This window comes from Brassica napus, unplaced genomic scaffold, assembly GCF_020379485.1.
Source record: "Brassica napus cultivar Da-Ae unplaced genomic scaffold, Da-Ae ScsIHWf_806;HRSCAF=1155, whole genome shotgun sequence".
Classification (NCBI taxonomy): domain Eukaryota; kingdom Viridiplantae; phylum Streptophyta; class Magnoliopsida; order Brassicales; family Brassicaceae; genus Brassica; species Brassica napus.
In genome coordinates this window covers 44686-59310 of record NW_026016852.1, presented here as the reverse complement: position 1 = coordinate 59310, position 14625 = coordinate 44686, and the positions used below count along the sequence as shown (strand labels likewise).

The 14625-nt window shown below is 33.9% G+C and overlaps 2 protein-coding genes across 2 annotated transcripts; both read left to right on the top strand.

Moving 5' to 3' along the window:
* The first annotated feature begins 9138 nt into the window (after nt 1-9138).
* LOC125605825 (auxin-responsive protein IAA9-like) lies at nt 9139-9679 on the top strand. Its single transcript, XM_048775292.1, has 2 exons — nt 9139-9546; nt 9614-9679. The coding sequence occupies exons 1-2, from the start codon at nt 9139-9141 to the stop codon at nt 9677-9679; spliced, it is 474 nt and encodes a 157-aa protein (XP_048631249.1).
* LOC125605828 (auxin-responsive protein IAA9) lies at nt 9317-10622 on the top strand. Its single transcript, XM_048775298.1, has 5 exons — nt 9317-9546; nt 9614-9843; nt 9922-10063; nt 10151-10212; nt 10300-10622. Exons 2-5 carry the CDS (start codon nt 9741-9743, stop codon nt 10341-10343), a joined length of 351 nt encoding a protein of 116 aa, XP_048631255.1. The 5' UTR covers nt 9317-9546; nt 9614-9740; the 3' UTR covers nt 10344-10622.
* The last annotated feature ends 4003 nt before the right edge of the window (nt 10623-14625 follow it).

The window sequence follows — 14625 nt, the reverse complement described above, 5'->3', positions numbered from 1 at the left end:
ATACAAAATTATTTTTATTCGAATTTTCTTAAGAAACTATTTTTAAAATTTCATTTATTTATTAAAACCCTAAACTTCAGCCTCTAAAATCACAGCTCTCAAATTTAAACAAAAGTCTAGATTATTTAACATTAGAGTTATAAATATTTATTTATCTGTTTAAAACTAAAGATAAATGTAGTTAAAGCAAACATGAAAAGTGATACTAAGAATATGCTAATTTAAGCAATTTCTAAATTTTTAAGTATAAAAAAACAAACCAACATGAGATTAATAATATTATAAATAATATAATAAGATGAAAGAATTTAGTTAACAATCATTTTTTAACTGGCTTTCTATATTTTTTTGTGTTTTTATCAATACACCCTTATGTTTTCTTAAAAGGATATAACAACATATATTGTGACCTGAAACAACATATAAGAGTATCTCCAACTATTTATATATCATAAAGTAGATTTATTGAAATATATGATTCTATAATAATTTGTTTTTATTTATATGAGTAAATGTAGAAAATGTTATTTTACCTCTATATATAATAATTGAAATAGCTTTTTCTTTATTTTCTTTATAAATAATGAGACTCTATTTTAAATATATACATTTCTATAGATGGACTGAAGAGAATTTACCTAATAATGAAATTATGTTTTTGGATAGTCTTTGAATGTACATGGAAAGAGGAGAGAGGGAGGCTGCCTGTACGGAGAAGACGTGGACTTAAAGCTCCACCATGTTAACGTTTTTTGCCTTTGTTACCTGACCTAATCTTCGTTAATTACCCTAATCATACTATTATCTGCGCTAGCTACTCCTACAAAATATAATAGCTTAAATTTCCGTTGTATCTGTTTTATAAGTAATTATTTACACTTCCAGAAAATTCAATTTCATGTTCTCTTGTGTATGAAACCCACATTGAAAAAATTCTTCACATCTATGCAATGCGCTCTCACATGTTTTTGCGGTTTAGATACACATCAAGTCGGACTAGAAAGAGTTCATAACATAATTCTATTATTCTTTTTAAAGTTAAAGACGAAGAAAAATCGCTATAGTTTTTGTTTTTTGTTTTATGCAAGCAATAACGAATAGCGTTAGCTCGTTGATGAGTTTATACATTTTATAATACTCTTTGGCGTTTTTAAATACGATGAAAAGTATATGCTGGGTACGGGTACTATTATGCTACCAAACCAAAACAATTATCACATGGTTTGTCTCTATTGAGATCGATTATTTTCAACGATTACAATAATTCTGATAGAGATTCGTACATCACTTAATATAATATGTATCCTGACGTGATAAATATATATAATTATTTTATTCATAATGTTATGGCCGAGATTTTAAAAGCCTTTAACATTTTTAGACTAGGTTTAACATAGAGAAATTTCAATAATTAAACGTCATATTACTTATGATATTTAAAAAAAATTGGAGGGCGTTGACAAAAAAAAAATTGGAGGGCAAGACAAATATTTCATCGGATGTGTTCAGATCTGCTCTTGATAATGTAAATGCCATAAGCAAATCCTAACGACAATTTGGCCTAGACATGTTAGTGTGATATAGGCATATAGCTAAACTTCTACTCTATATGAAAACAAATTAATATAGGCATATAGCTAAACTTCTACTCTATATGAAAAAATAAAGCCTTTTTTCAAAAAAAATGAAAACAAATTAATACCATTTTATGGTCCTGTGCATTAATTTGTGTGGGCGCGTGCTAACAAGCACACCCAAGTTGAAACGATTGGAAGAGAAGTTGAGTACGAGTTCCTTGATCATACGAACGTCCTTTCGTTTTTGTATTCGTTGTTTGTAAAAGAAAAATATACAAATCAAAATGAAAAAGGTGCTCTTTTTTTTTTAAGAAAACAAACAATAAGTTGTGGTAATTCTGTTTATAGTATAAATTGCTGAACTTCAAACCGATAGTGTGGAATTGTCGAATTATGTTTGGTTCCTACACCGCCCAAGACAAACCAGTCCCCACTTGGTATATTGAACCAACTGAAAAAGAAATTCCGGATGACTATGAAATAACTTAACTTACGTCAAATGTTTGGGACTTTTGCCGGCACTGAGTCTCACCCTCTTCTTCCTTTTACTTTGTCAGTTTGATTATTTTTATTATTATTATTAGAATATAGATTTGACATTTTTATAAGAAATGAATAAAAATGTTGTCTAATGAAGAAAACCCTTGCTACTCAAAACTACCACTGAAATTACGAGAATGGACCTGACCGTTTTTGTGGTTGGTCCTTTGGCCTTTTGAGTTTCTAAGGGTCAAATATCAGTCCATGGATTTTAAACGACTCAACAACTGAAAGTACAGAAATCCATGACAAGATATGATCATGGGAATTGCTTGTTTGTAGTATTTTATTATGTTTATGATAACGGTTGACGTGTATGTCATAGCAATATATAAACGTAACATGTATGATCGTTGAATATGCCTAGAAATGATAAAGAAATGCAATATAACAGTAATTAAAATATTTGACCACATGGGACAGTGTCAGTAACCCATAAATACTATTAAAGTCAAATTTAAATTGTAAATTTTACGGCTGCTATACAAATCTAATGAAAAAACAAAAGAGTAGCTGCCGTGTGGAACTTCTATTTGACAATACTCTTTACTTTTCTGACTTTTTTTTTAATAGCTGTATTTTTGTTTTTTTTGTGCAAATCTGTATTTTTGTTTTTGCAGTTTTAGTTGCAAATAATGCCAAATTCAGCGAGTCTAAATTTTACGATTAATATTTTTTGCCTTTCAAGGTCTCACAAGTTTTGTAATACAAAAATAAAAGATCTCCCAGTTTTTATTTTTATTTTTTATTTACGTTTCCTTCAGGCTTAAATATTTCACATTGACATGAGAACTACACAATTTCATGCTGCCACCAATCCTTTTCTTATAATGGTTAACAACATTTATTAAGTAAACTACCATTGTTTCTTTGCATTTTCACGCTGTTTGTCCTAATCATTATCATATCTGGTATATATTATAAAACAAAATATTATTAGTCTTACGAGATTTACTTGAAAAATTGAACTAGACTTGCTATTTATATGCGTGTTTCTGTGTCTGAACTGTAAATGGGTCTTGAACTGGTCACCGCCGTTACTTTTAAGGTCAATGAGTGTGTTATCCACTACACAAACCCAACTGACACTTTAATATTACAACTTGTGTCTTTGCTTTCTATCAAGCTAAACTTTTTTTTTTTTTTTTTTGATTAACCTGGGGTATTCCAGGTCCAAGGAAAGGCCCAGACTAATCTCCAAGAGGAGGTGCAGCCCACGGATAGACCCTCTCTCCGGGTATTCAAATGGACCCTAAAGCATGGGCCCATATCCGTGTTGGGTGACCAGGATAATTGTGACTTAGTTTCGCGCAGCAGGTGGATCGAACCTGAAACATGTTGGTGTCTCAGCCCCGTCTCCTTACCACTCGACCACAATCACCCGGTCAATCAAGCTAAACTTCCATAAAACGTTTCTTTTTAACTATCATATTCATATGTATGTTTTCATATAATTCAATGGACTCTGTATCATTTACCAATTACGATCTCAATGGGTATGCAACATGCTGGACTTGTTTTGAGAGTGATACCAGTCCTTTTCTACTCCAATCTACTCAACGATGCATATAGATTTTCTGATTCGGTGACATCACTTATAGAAACTAAGATATTTTCATTTAGCAAACAAAAATCCTAAGATATTTTCTTATATAGAAAAAATATTTAATATGCATTTATATTTTTACAGGAAAATCCAAACATATTGCACAAGTAAAACTAAGCTATATGGGACCATGTTGACGTAGACCAAGACCCATTGAGATAGGTACTAATGCTAATACAGGTGTTATTCAATATACAGAAGACGAAAAAAATCCAATTCATATACAGCTAGATATACCAACAATTTTATATGTTATCTTATGTAATAGTTTATTACGAGGGATGGAATTATATGTTACGAGAGATTTATATGTGAAAACTCGAAGGTGTATCTGATTTTGGTCAAATCTATTTTAATGTTCCTCTCCTACTTTCATGATCACGCCTTGTTACATTGTCTTCTACGAATTCCGATACTAGATTTTAATTATTTTATTGTGAAGATCCGATTTAATACCTTGTGGTTTGACCGCATTATAAGACGATAAAACATAAACAATGTGATAAATATTTTTTAAATTTGTCAACTATGTGATAACTAATTAGTTAGTAGTTATGTGTATATTTAATATAAATTTATCGAATAAAATGGGCATATAAAATATAAACACTGACAGCAACATTGACTATACACATAACTACTAACTAATTAGTTATCATGGGTGTGCTTGGCCGCTACTGTGGTTGTCTATTCGTGTGTGCAGGTACTATGAGATCTTCGGCGAGCTGTTTTCAGATGGGTCATTATCTTTAAGAGCGGATTCATCGGGGAGGCCAAAATTACCGGGTTCCGACTCTCGGTTGAACTTGGCTCATCTTCTTGCGGCAAGCAGTAGGTTGACTTGGTCGAAGCTGCTGGATAGCGCTTTGGTTGTTGCGTCTGCCCTTGTTATGACTTGCTTGAGTTTGTGTTTAGATTTTCTTTTTTTTTTCCGTTTCCTTTATTTTTCCGTTTCTTGTCATTCTCTGTAATTCTGTCGAAAATTTAAAAGCTTGGTAATAATATCTTTACATTTTTACCAAAAAAAAAAAAAAAACATTGACTTCTCTAAGAGGTGGGGGGGGGGGAAGCCAAGTATCCTTGTAAACGCGCTTAGTGGCCCTGGCCCATTAATAAGAAAATGATCTATGGGCCTATAATTAAATCGGTGTAATATAGTACAAAATAAGGCGTCATGATACTAAATGTAATTTGTATGCTTGTACAAGTCTGGGCCCTGGTAAGAGTCTAACGTGTCTTGTCGTAAATCTCCTTCTAATTATTAGTAGTTAGTTTAATTAATTGTAGTGTATGCATCATTAATGAGGTAATAAAATAAGCGTGAAGGACAAAAGCACTACTGGACCCACTGTCTTGTCTAAACCAGCATTATTTGTACTCGCACTGCTAATCTGATCTACTACTGCTTTTTTTTTTTTTTTTTTTAAACAAATCTACTACTGTTTACTTTTGCATTTGTGTAATAATTTTATCAGTATTGCTGTTGCATATTTTTACTAATCACTAGTATTTAATTAGCCACACATGTTTTAAGTACATGTAATATTAAATACTGAAATATATAAACTCCGCTTTGCACTCTTCTTTTCTCACTCTCCCAGAAATTCCGTTTTCTCCTGACTTAAATATTCGACATATATAAAATATGAGGAACAAACTTTATAAAGCTTGGGAATGTTAAGAAAACTCGTATACTTTTTGAAGGTGCATAAACGTTCATATAATTTATTTTGGAGATGTTTATTACTCCATGTTCTTTTTCGCAAAAGAAAATTACTTTTTTTTAATAAGAGGGTAAATAATTAACGTGAGTTGTACGGAAGAGTGATGATTTCCGTCAGAGAACCTCATGAGTCATGATGGACGGACACAGGCCTCCTTCCATAATATTCAACGGCCCGATCTTTTGCTTCCCATGCGTGTTCCATTCCCATTTTCACCGCTCCGACCTATTTTACTTATTTTTTTGTATTAATTATAACTTTAAACTCTAACGGTGATTACAAGTTACATAAACAATTTGAGGTAACCACAATTAACACCGTCAAATCTCCAGACTTTGTGACCAATGAAGTAAAAATAATGTAATGAAAACATTATTGAATGAAGCCTTTTCAAGGAAAAATATAATTAAATGCTATATTATTCTCATAAACTCGTCTAAATTATTGTATACAAACTTAACAATAACAAACTCAGAACTGCGAATAGTTAACCATTTATATATTAGACACAAAGTGTCCCACATTGGATGTTGGAAAAGATCTTTAGTGCCAATTGATTTTAGCACCAATTGATTTTAGGTTAGATGTCCATCTAGCTTAACATGATACATGGTATCAGAGCATGATCCACGCAGTCCAACCCGATCCACATCAATCTGGTCCAAAGTTGACCCATCGATCTTTGCCCGAGCATTCCGAGATTGACGCTCAAAGAGCCATCATCTCGAGAGAGCGTATTATACACAGAGTGTCCCACATCGGATGTTGGAAATGATCTTTAGTAATATATAAGATAGATAGACCATTCCACTTAACACCAATTGATTTTAGGTTGAAAGTTAAAGGAACAAAAACATAAGGTAAGTAAAAAAAAAGATATTTGTATACAAAAACGCAAAATCATTTTTAAAAAGGTTTAGGGGACTAACATTTGTCTATTGGACCCCATCTAGTTGGGCCAATCTAAGTAAAAAATTAAAGCACGATAAGGAAGTGCAATAATGAAAGTTAAAAATAAATTAGGAAGGTGGCGGATTAACATTAACTAGATTTTGAGGTTTTTAATCTTTAATAAATTTTAAATTTAGTATATTTTTTTTATTTCACATTATAACTATTGACTTTTAATGTTTTTATTATTCATTACTTTTTATAGTGTGAGATTTGTTTGAAATAGATTTAAAGATGATATGTATGTTTTTAGTAGTAAAGATATTCATTATTAAAAATATATATTTTAATTATTGAACTGTATTAACTAATGTTTTGAAAATCTGATCGGACCGTACGATCGAACCAGTCGGATCCTGACTCGCTCTTCTAACTGGTTCTGAGTTGTGCTAAAAACCGAATTTGAGTTAAATCGGACTTAGTTCAATATTAAAACCCAGTTTTCGCAAATTCAAGTTAAAAAATAAAAAAAATTGCAAATTTTAATAAGATTTCATCAAAATTTAATATTGTTTTCTACTACATATATAAATAAATTAGTTTTAAAATGGGACATTAATATTTAAAAATATGTACATTAATATTAATCTGTTTGTTATGACTATTTCCTTAAGTTATTTTCTGTATTAAGAAAATAATAATAAAATCTTTAGGTAAAATATCGTTGTTAGTTAAAATATCTCTTTTTGTACATTAAGGAAATTATGAGTTGATGTATGGAATATTACTTTGACTTAAAAATAGGCTGAATTATATGGTGTTAGTAACTAATAGGTCCAAACAATCTTGTATAAGTAGATTTTTTAAGAATGCTTCCCTTTTAATAGTATAGATTAAAATGAAAAAGGAAAGAATATCAAAAAGATTAAGAAGTTAATTAAAGAAAAAAAAAAGGAAATTAGATTATGAGGAAGAGGAGGTTAGATGTCCCATTCACCACCCGGCAAACCGACTTGGAATGCCGCTTTCTTGTCCCCTCTCACTCCTCTTTTTCTCGCCTCGTAATTACCACTACACCCTTCACATTCGCTTCTCCAAATCCCCTTTACACTAGATTTGGGAAAAAACAACCGGAACCAAAGAACCAAACTAGAACCGAACCGAAATATCCGAAACTAGAACAAGATACTCGAACAGTTCCTATAATTTTATATCTGAAATAGCCGAACTGAACTAAAAACCGAACATGTACCCCAATATATAAAAATATTAATTATATAGACATACATAACTATATTTTTTTTTTCCAACTGGATGATTTTAATTAATAAAACGGGCCAAGCCCAGTACAAAGAAAAACACTAAAGCCCAAGACAATTAAACGGGCACACCCAATCCCCAATTGGGCCCAGACCTTCGGCCCAACTTGGAAAACCCTAGTGACCTAAGGCAGATTGCTTCGGCCGCTTTGCTTGGACACGTGTTAACATCCTCGCCGACGAGGGTACACGTGTCCCGAAGCCAACGCGTCACCACCGCTTCCATCGACACCGGAGATCCAAACCAACGGATCCCCCGGCCAACCGGAGCTTCATCGCTCCGACTCTCTTACACCTCAAACCGTCTTTGGGATCTAGTATCGGGAAGGATCAATCGCCGCGGCGAGATCACATCCACCACCATTAACCACATAACACCCAAAGCAAAGTCGTCACATGCATCATCGCCCTTTCCAACGGGGCACTTCACTGTCCTCCGACGAAAACACAAACCGCCGAAACAAAAAAACCAACCCAGAAGAAAGAAAACACTAGATCTTAAACTAAACCCTACATACTAGGGGACGAAGCCGGCGACGCAAGGCTGAAGAAGCCTTCACCCCCCGGAGACTAAAACCGATGACGTCGGAACTGAGAAAGCTTCCCCGCCACGGAGACAAAACCGGCGGCGACGGATCTGTGAGAGCCTCCGCCTCCCGGAGATATTACACGACACACTGAGCTTTTTAACTGAAGGAACAAGAGCTCCGGCGGCGGCACGGACGCTCACGCGCCGGCCGACCACCGAGCCCGGTTTGAGACATACATAACTATATATATATATATTTTTAATTTAAAGTATATGAAAATGGTTGAGGATAACTAAATTATTATAAAGTATCTGAACTATCCGAAACTACCCGGATAATTTTATCTGAAATATCCAAAATATCCAAAAAAATTGTCTAATTCATCCTAATTATTTGATATTTTACCCTAAATAGCCGATATTATATCCAAATTATCTGAACTCTGAATCCGAACCGGATCCAAATGAGAACCAAAATTTTCCGAGCATTTTCTGGTTCCTAGTTTTACTATCCGTACCGAACCGAATCTGAAACTATTTGTACCGAACCGAAACTATCCGAACCGAACCGAACTGAAAATAGGTCAAGTAGTAAATGAATCTTTTAGCCCCCTACTCAAACTACCCGAAATATCTGAACCGAACCGAGTCCAGGCCTAGTTCACACTACGCTTCTCCAATCCCCTTCACAAGGGTAATATCGTCATCAAAGCAAAAGGGCAGGATCGGAACCATCCCCTTTCGGGTGGAGCAAGAAAGTGGTTTAATTAAAAGAGGATCCGACAATAAATCAACGGCTCAAACAACTCACCACAGATCCTACGGTCCTCATCTCTCCTCTCGATTAAATCTCATCCGTCGGATCAGAATCCATCACCATTTAGATTCTGAAGCGTGATTTAGGCGAAGAGTGAATCCTCGCATTTCTATTTTAGGAAACCCTAATTTTGATATGGTTTCTATTTTAGGAAACCTTTTAAAGAAATGTTACTGGAGGAAGAGCTGCAGAGTTCATCACCAGCTAGCGTCTCGGGAGCATAACTACCTGGGCCTCTCTGACTGTTCCTCTTCCTCTGTTGGAAGCTCGACTCTCTCTGGCCTTGATGACAAAGCTGCTATTAGCCTGAAAGCTACGGAGCTGACGCTTGGCCTTCCTGCCAGAGAGACCGATGAGAAGCCTTTCTTTCCTTTGGTTCCTTCCAAAGATGAGGTTTCCTTGAAGAAAAGAGGCTTCTCTGATGCAATGGATAAGTCTAAAAGTTCGGTTTATACTGAGAAAAACTGGATGTTTCCTGAAGGGGTAGCAGCTTACCAATGTGTAATGAAGAAGGAGGCGACGCAGAACATGCCCAAGGGACAGGTAATGTAGCTTCTTTTGCTTGAGTTTTGATATGCAGAAGGGTAAGTTTTTGATTTCTTTTCTTCAGGGCACAGATTGTTGGTTGGCCTCCAGTGAGATCCTACAGGAAGAACACGTTGGCCACCACTTGTAAGAACAGTGATGAGGTTGATGGGAAGCCAGGTTCCGCGGCGGCCCTCTTCGTGAAGGTCAGCATGGATGGTGCTCCTTATCTGAGGAAAGTTGACCTGAGGAGCTACACTAACTACATGGAGCTTTCTTTAGCCTTGGAGAAGATGTTCACCACTTTCACTCTTGGTGAGATGTTTCTCTGTGATTTTGCTAACTTTTCATGGTAGATCGATTAGTGAGTGCAATGGATTATTTTGTGTTTAGGTCAATGTGGAGCTAACGGAGCTGCAGGGAAGGATAAGCTCTGTGAGACCAAACTCAAGGATCTTCTGAATGGAAAAGACTATGTGCTCACGTATGAGGACAAGGATGGAGACTGGATGCTTGTTGGAGATGTTCCATGGGAGTAAGTTTTATGTTTTTGGAATAAAATCTAAACATGCATTAGAAAGATACTAATTGGGATTTGATTATTCTGATAAAAAAACTACAGGATGTTTATTGATGTCTGCAAGAAACTGAAGATAATGAAAGGCTCTGATGCCATTGGTTTAGGTGAGTCTTTGTTTCCACTTGTTAACATGTTTAATGTGATAATCGCAATGTCTTGTTATATGATCGATATCGTGATGTTTTTTGCAGCTGCAGCTCCGAGAGCAATGGAGAAATCGAAGATGAGAGCTTGAAAATGAGAAGCTTTCAAGTTATACTGATTATGTGCGGTTGAAATATCTCTTTTGGTGGTGTTTTAAAAAATTTCAAAACATCTTTAGCTTCTGAATTTTTTTTCTATTATAAAAACTACGTATGTAAGAAATGAAGAAGAATTGACTACGCTTTAGCCGAAACAGTAAAGTGGTCGCTGTTTCTACTTTCTAGAGTCTGGTCTATGTTTGGTTTGATTTGATTTCGATGTGTGGTTTGACTTTTCTATTTTGGGATATTAATGTAATGTTATTCTGCCTCTCCGCCTTCTTTAGTTATCAGCTTCGTTTTGTTATAATTATCCGGCTTTGTCGTAAACAGAGTTATGTTTAAGTTCAAAAATAACTTAAATTAGATAGGATTATTTTAAATATCCAATTAGAATTTATTCAATTTGGTTCGGATACACTACATTTGGTTTCAGGTCAGATTCTCAATTAGTGAAACTATTCAGGTGACACAAAATTTCGGTTTAGTTTGTTTATACGATAGCATTTTTTTCTTGTCCACCTCCAGTTACGTATTAGGATTGATGCAGCAGACGACATGTTATTTTTGTCTGGTTTGAAAAGCTGATTGTCAAGAATGGAACCCGCAGGTTTTGTTTGCATGCATGCATTCGCAAAAACAATTTTGAATATCGATCCCTACTTAAATCGTGGAGGTGGGTTATTAAATTGTAAAACATTTACATGTGGAAGAGCGTTAAACCAAAATGCATACGTTAAACCAAAAGCATATATAGGATGGAAGGCATCACCAATGGAAATCAATTAGCTGTTCAAGTTAACTATCCAGTTCTAAACTTCTAATTGGTTTTCTCAAATCTGCCACTATAACTTTTGTGGATATCTACGTCTATCTTATTATATCAAGAAAAGATGCAGAGAAATTAATGCCTATATCTTCTGGCAGTCGGTTTGATATGCTGCTAAATTATTGGCGCAAGTAGATCCTTGAACCAACATTAATAATCCTCCTCGAAGACCCAAATGCTACGAGACAAAGGAAGAAAGGTTTGCGCAGGGAAGTGTTTGATATCGTGACTTAAAAATTTAACTTTCCATGAAACTCTTGACCAAACCTAAAAAACAAAACTTCATGAGTGTTAAACTCGTGAAAGTTAAACTCTCCAAGATGAATATATCATAGATTTCAAAAGCGGTATCAGTTTGAAATTCAGTGAGTACATTTTACCCAGATTTTAATAGTGCATTGAACTCCATCGTTTCACAAAATAATCAAAGATACATGAACATATTGATGGGATATGGACTGTATTATAATAAATACTCTCTCATCCTTCTCAAATTATTTTCTGTACCCAAAGATGCGAACGTAGTGCGCATTAGACTTTGGCAATGGTGGTTTGCTTATTAATAATTGTTTTATAAACAAATATTTCCATGATATCATTTATTGCCCATTTTTATAATTTCCATTAGCGTTGACAAAACAGCATATAGGTTATAGTTTTATCATCCTTTGAAATAAACCCTACCCCAATGATAGGTTATATTCCAAGTACCAAATTTCAAAGATGCATTAATTAATCAATTCCAGCGCATAAATTCGATCGAGATAATTAAATACTCATATACTCTAATAACAAAAGAATCTACTGGTCGAATTTAAATCGTTCTTGTTACTTTTATCCAAAGAATTGGATAGATGTGTGATTCTTATAGCTTCATGTGAAGCCTAGCAGTATGCGCATAAACAAATAGTCATTGCTTGTGAATCTCATTTAATTCGATTCGATGCACTGACTTCGAATGGGACGGACTATATAGTTTTATATAAGTTGATCAACTATATAGTATTACTGAACATTTCTAAAATTAAATATGACAAAGACTTAGGGAATGACATGTCAAATTTGTCTCCAAAAATATGAAATGAAGTATGCTTCTAAACGATGGAACGTGGCGTTACCTTTAACACTCATTTATATTGGTTTCCAAACTATCTCTATGTACACAACTATTTATATACAGATGAAACCAACAATCACAAAATGCCAACTAAAATGTTAAAATGGTAACTTGTGAACATATTGTTTTGGTTGATACTAGGAATGTATTCAAACCTTGTAGCAGTAAAAGGGTAAACTCAGACATATCAATGTCATTATCAGGTGTTTAAAAAAAATTATAGTACATTAGATTTATCAATCAATCTCACATGAATCTAATAATACATATACATACGAACATATAAATCAACACAGATAAACTATATACAAACGAACAAATTGTTTACACCTTTTCCCCACGTAAGCGGTACAAATCGCGTTCTCTCACCTTGGCTCTTCTCATTTGATAATAATATATATGTATGGTTAGCACTAGGCGTTCCATTAACCACCCAATATGTTTGACCCAAAGTTTAGAACATAACAGTTCAAACGCACACTGTTGGATTCAAGTTCTAGAAAAACATATTAACTTTGTATTCGCTCTGGGATGAACCTAGTGCTAATAAGTGCGTATAAATCATATAAATGAATTTTCATAAATGCATATACGATCAACAGAATGAATGTGTGTTTTTATTTGGTAGACCTTCGACAACCCACCGAATTGATGGTATCCATGTATTTCTTATCAGCTATCAATCATGGGAGGTCGTGTTATTTATGGACAAAATAGTATCAGCATTATTATTGTTCAATTTTTATTTTTGGAAGGTTTGATTATCAACTTTGTCCGGATTAAAAAAAAAAAAAAAAAAAAAAAAAAAAAAAAACTTTGTCCGGATAGTAACCAAAGTGTGTATACTTGTGATGTGTAGCGCATTAAAAGATCTCATTCAATTTTATAAAACCTAGTTAAGTTATTTACGAAGTAATATTTTCGTTTTCTAATGGATAGTCAATAATTCCATGGCGTGCACGCATGAAGTCATGTGATGTTCATACAAGGGTAGCAACTTAACCTACCAAGCAATTTACAAATCCTTACTTAGTATTTTAATTTAGCCATAACTAGTTAGTTTTAATCCGTATTGTTTCCTTCATTCATTCATGTGGCTCATCTGCAAAATTCCAAAATACTCAAAGCCACAAACTTTAATAATGTATGCTTTGGAGTTTATACCACTGATCTAGTAATATGGAGTTAGTTTAGGCACTGATCATCAGCCAGTAGATCTAATGGGTATTCGAAAAGATTTTAAAAGGGATAGTTAGAACTTAGAACTATCCCAGTCAAAGGAAACCACCATTTTTGCCATAGCAAGAATTCAAAAGTTTGCTGGACCAGTCTAATCTTTATGTCATATCATTAGCTCTTGTCGTCACCATATAATTTATTATTATTTGGAGCATTCGAAATGTGGACAAATTTAAATTATTTTGTTTGTAATAATAAATGCACTTCTACCTTTCTCCTTCAAACATACAAAATTTTCACATATAGTCCAAAACCAAAAACGTTAATTAAGTTAATCTGTTCAGTCAGTATATAGATGCTATATAATATAGTTAAAGTTAGATAAGCTAAACTCAAATGGAAGTAAAACAGTAGAAGTGAATGTGGAAAGATACTTGACTTTGACAGAGGGTACAGACACAGTCAGAAAAATAAATGACTCTAGACCTACAGAACTCTGGTCATCTGCTAATTACGACGCAGTTCTGAAAAATCTCTCTGCAATCTTCATTTTTATTTATATATTCTTTTGTAATTTTTAGAACATGCTTCACCGTTTGTTGCTCAGATTCTATTTCTAACATCACGTGCCACATGAACAATGTTTGACTTCTCTTTTTCGGCAAAACAAAATATCAGAACAACTAGACAAAGTCGAGAAAGTAAGGTTTAGTTTCTTCTACACTGAACCACATTGGAAGGTAAATATGAATCCAAATACGTCAGGTTATAATTGTTTAGTGTTGAGATATAATAATCAATTCATCAAGTTAAATTTGGTTATCAAAAAAATAAGTGAAAATTTTACAAGCAAATGGAACAAAGATTTACATGCATGCAATTTTTTTTTCCATGCAAATGGAACAAAGATCGCCGGGTCTTTAGTCAAATGAAAATCCCATATGCATATGGTCGGTTCCATCGTTGACCTTTTTTTATTTTATCGTCCATCCCAATGAAAACCATTTGAAAGATCAAACCCAAATATAAAAGTATGTAATATGACCTTCATAAACAAAGATTATAGTTTAAAAAATAGGAAGGGGACGTAACAAATCAGTGATTATTTTTCTTCGAGGCAAGAAACTATGAAAGATTTACATGCAAAATG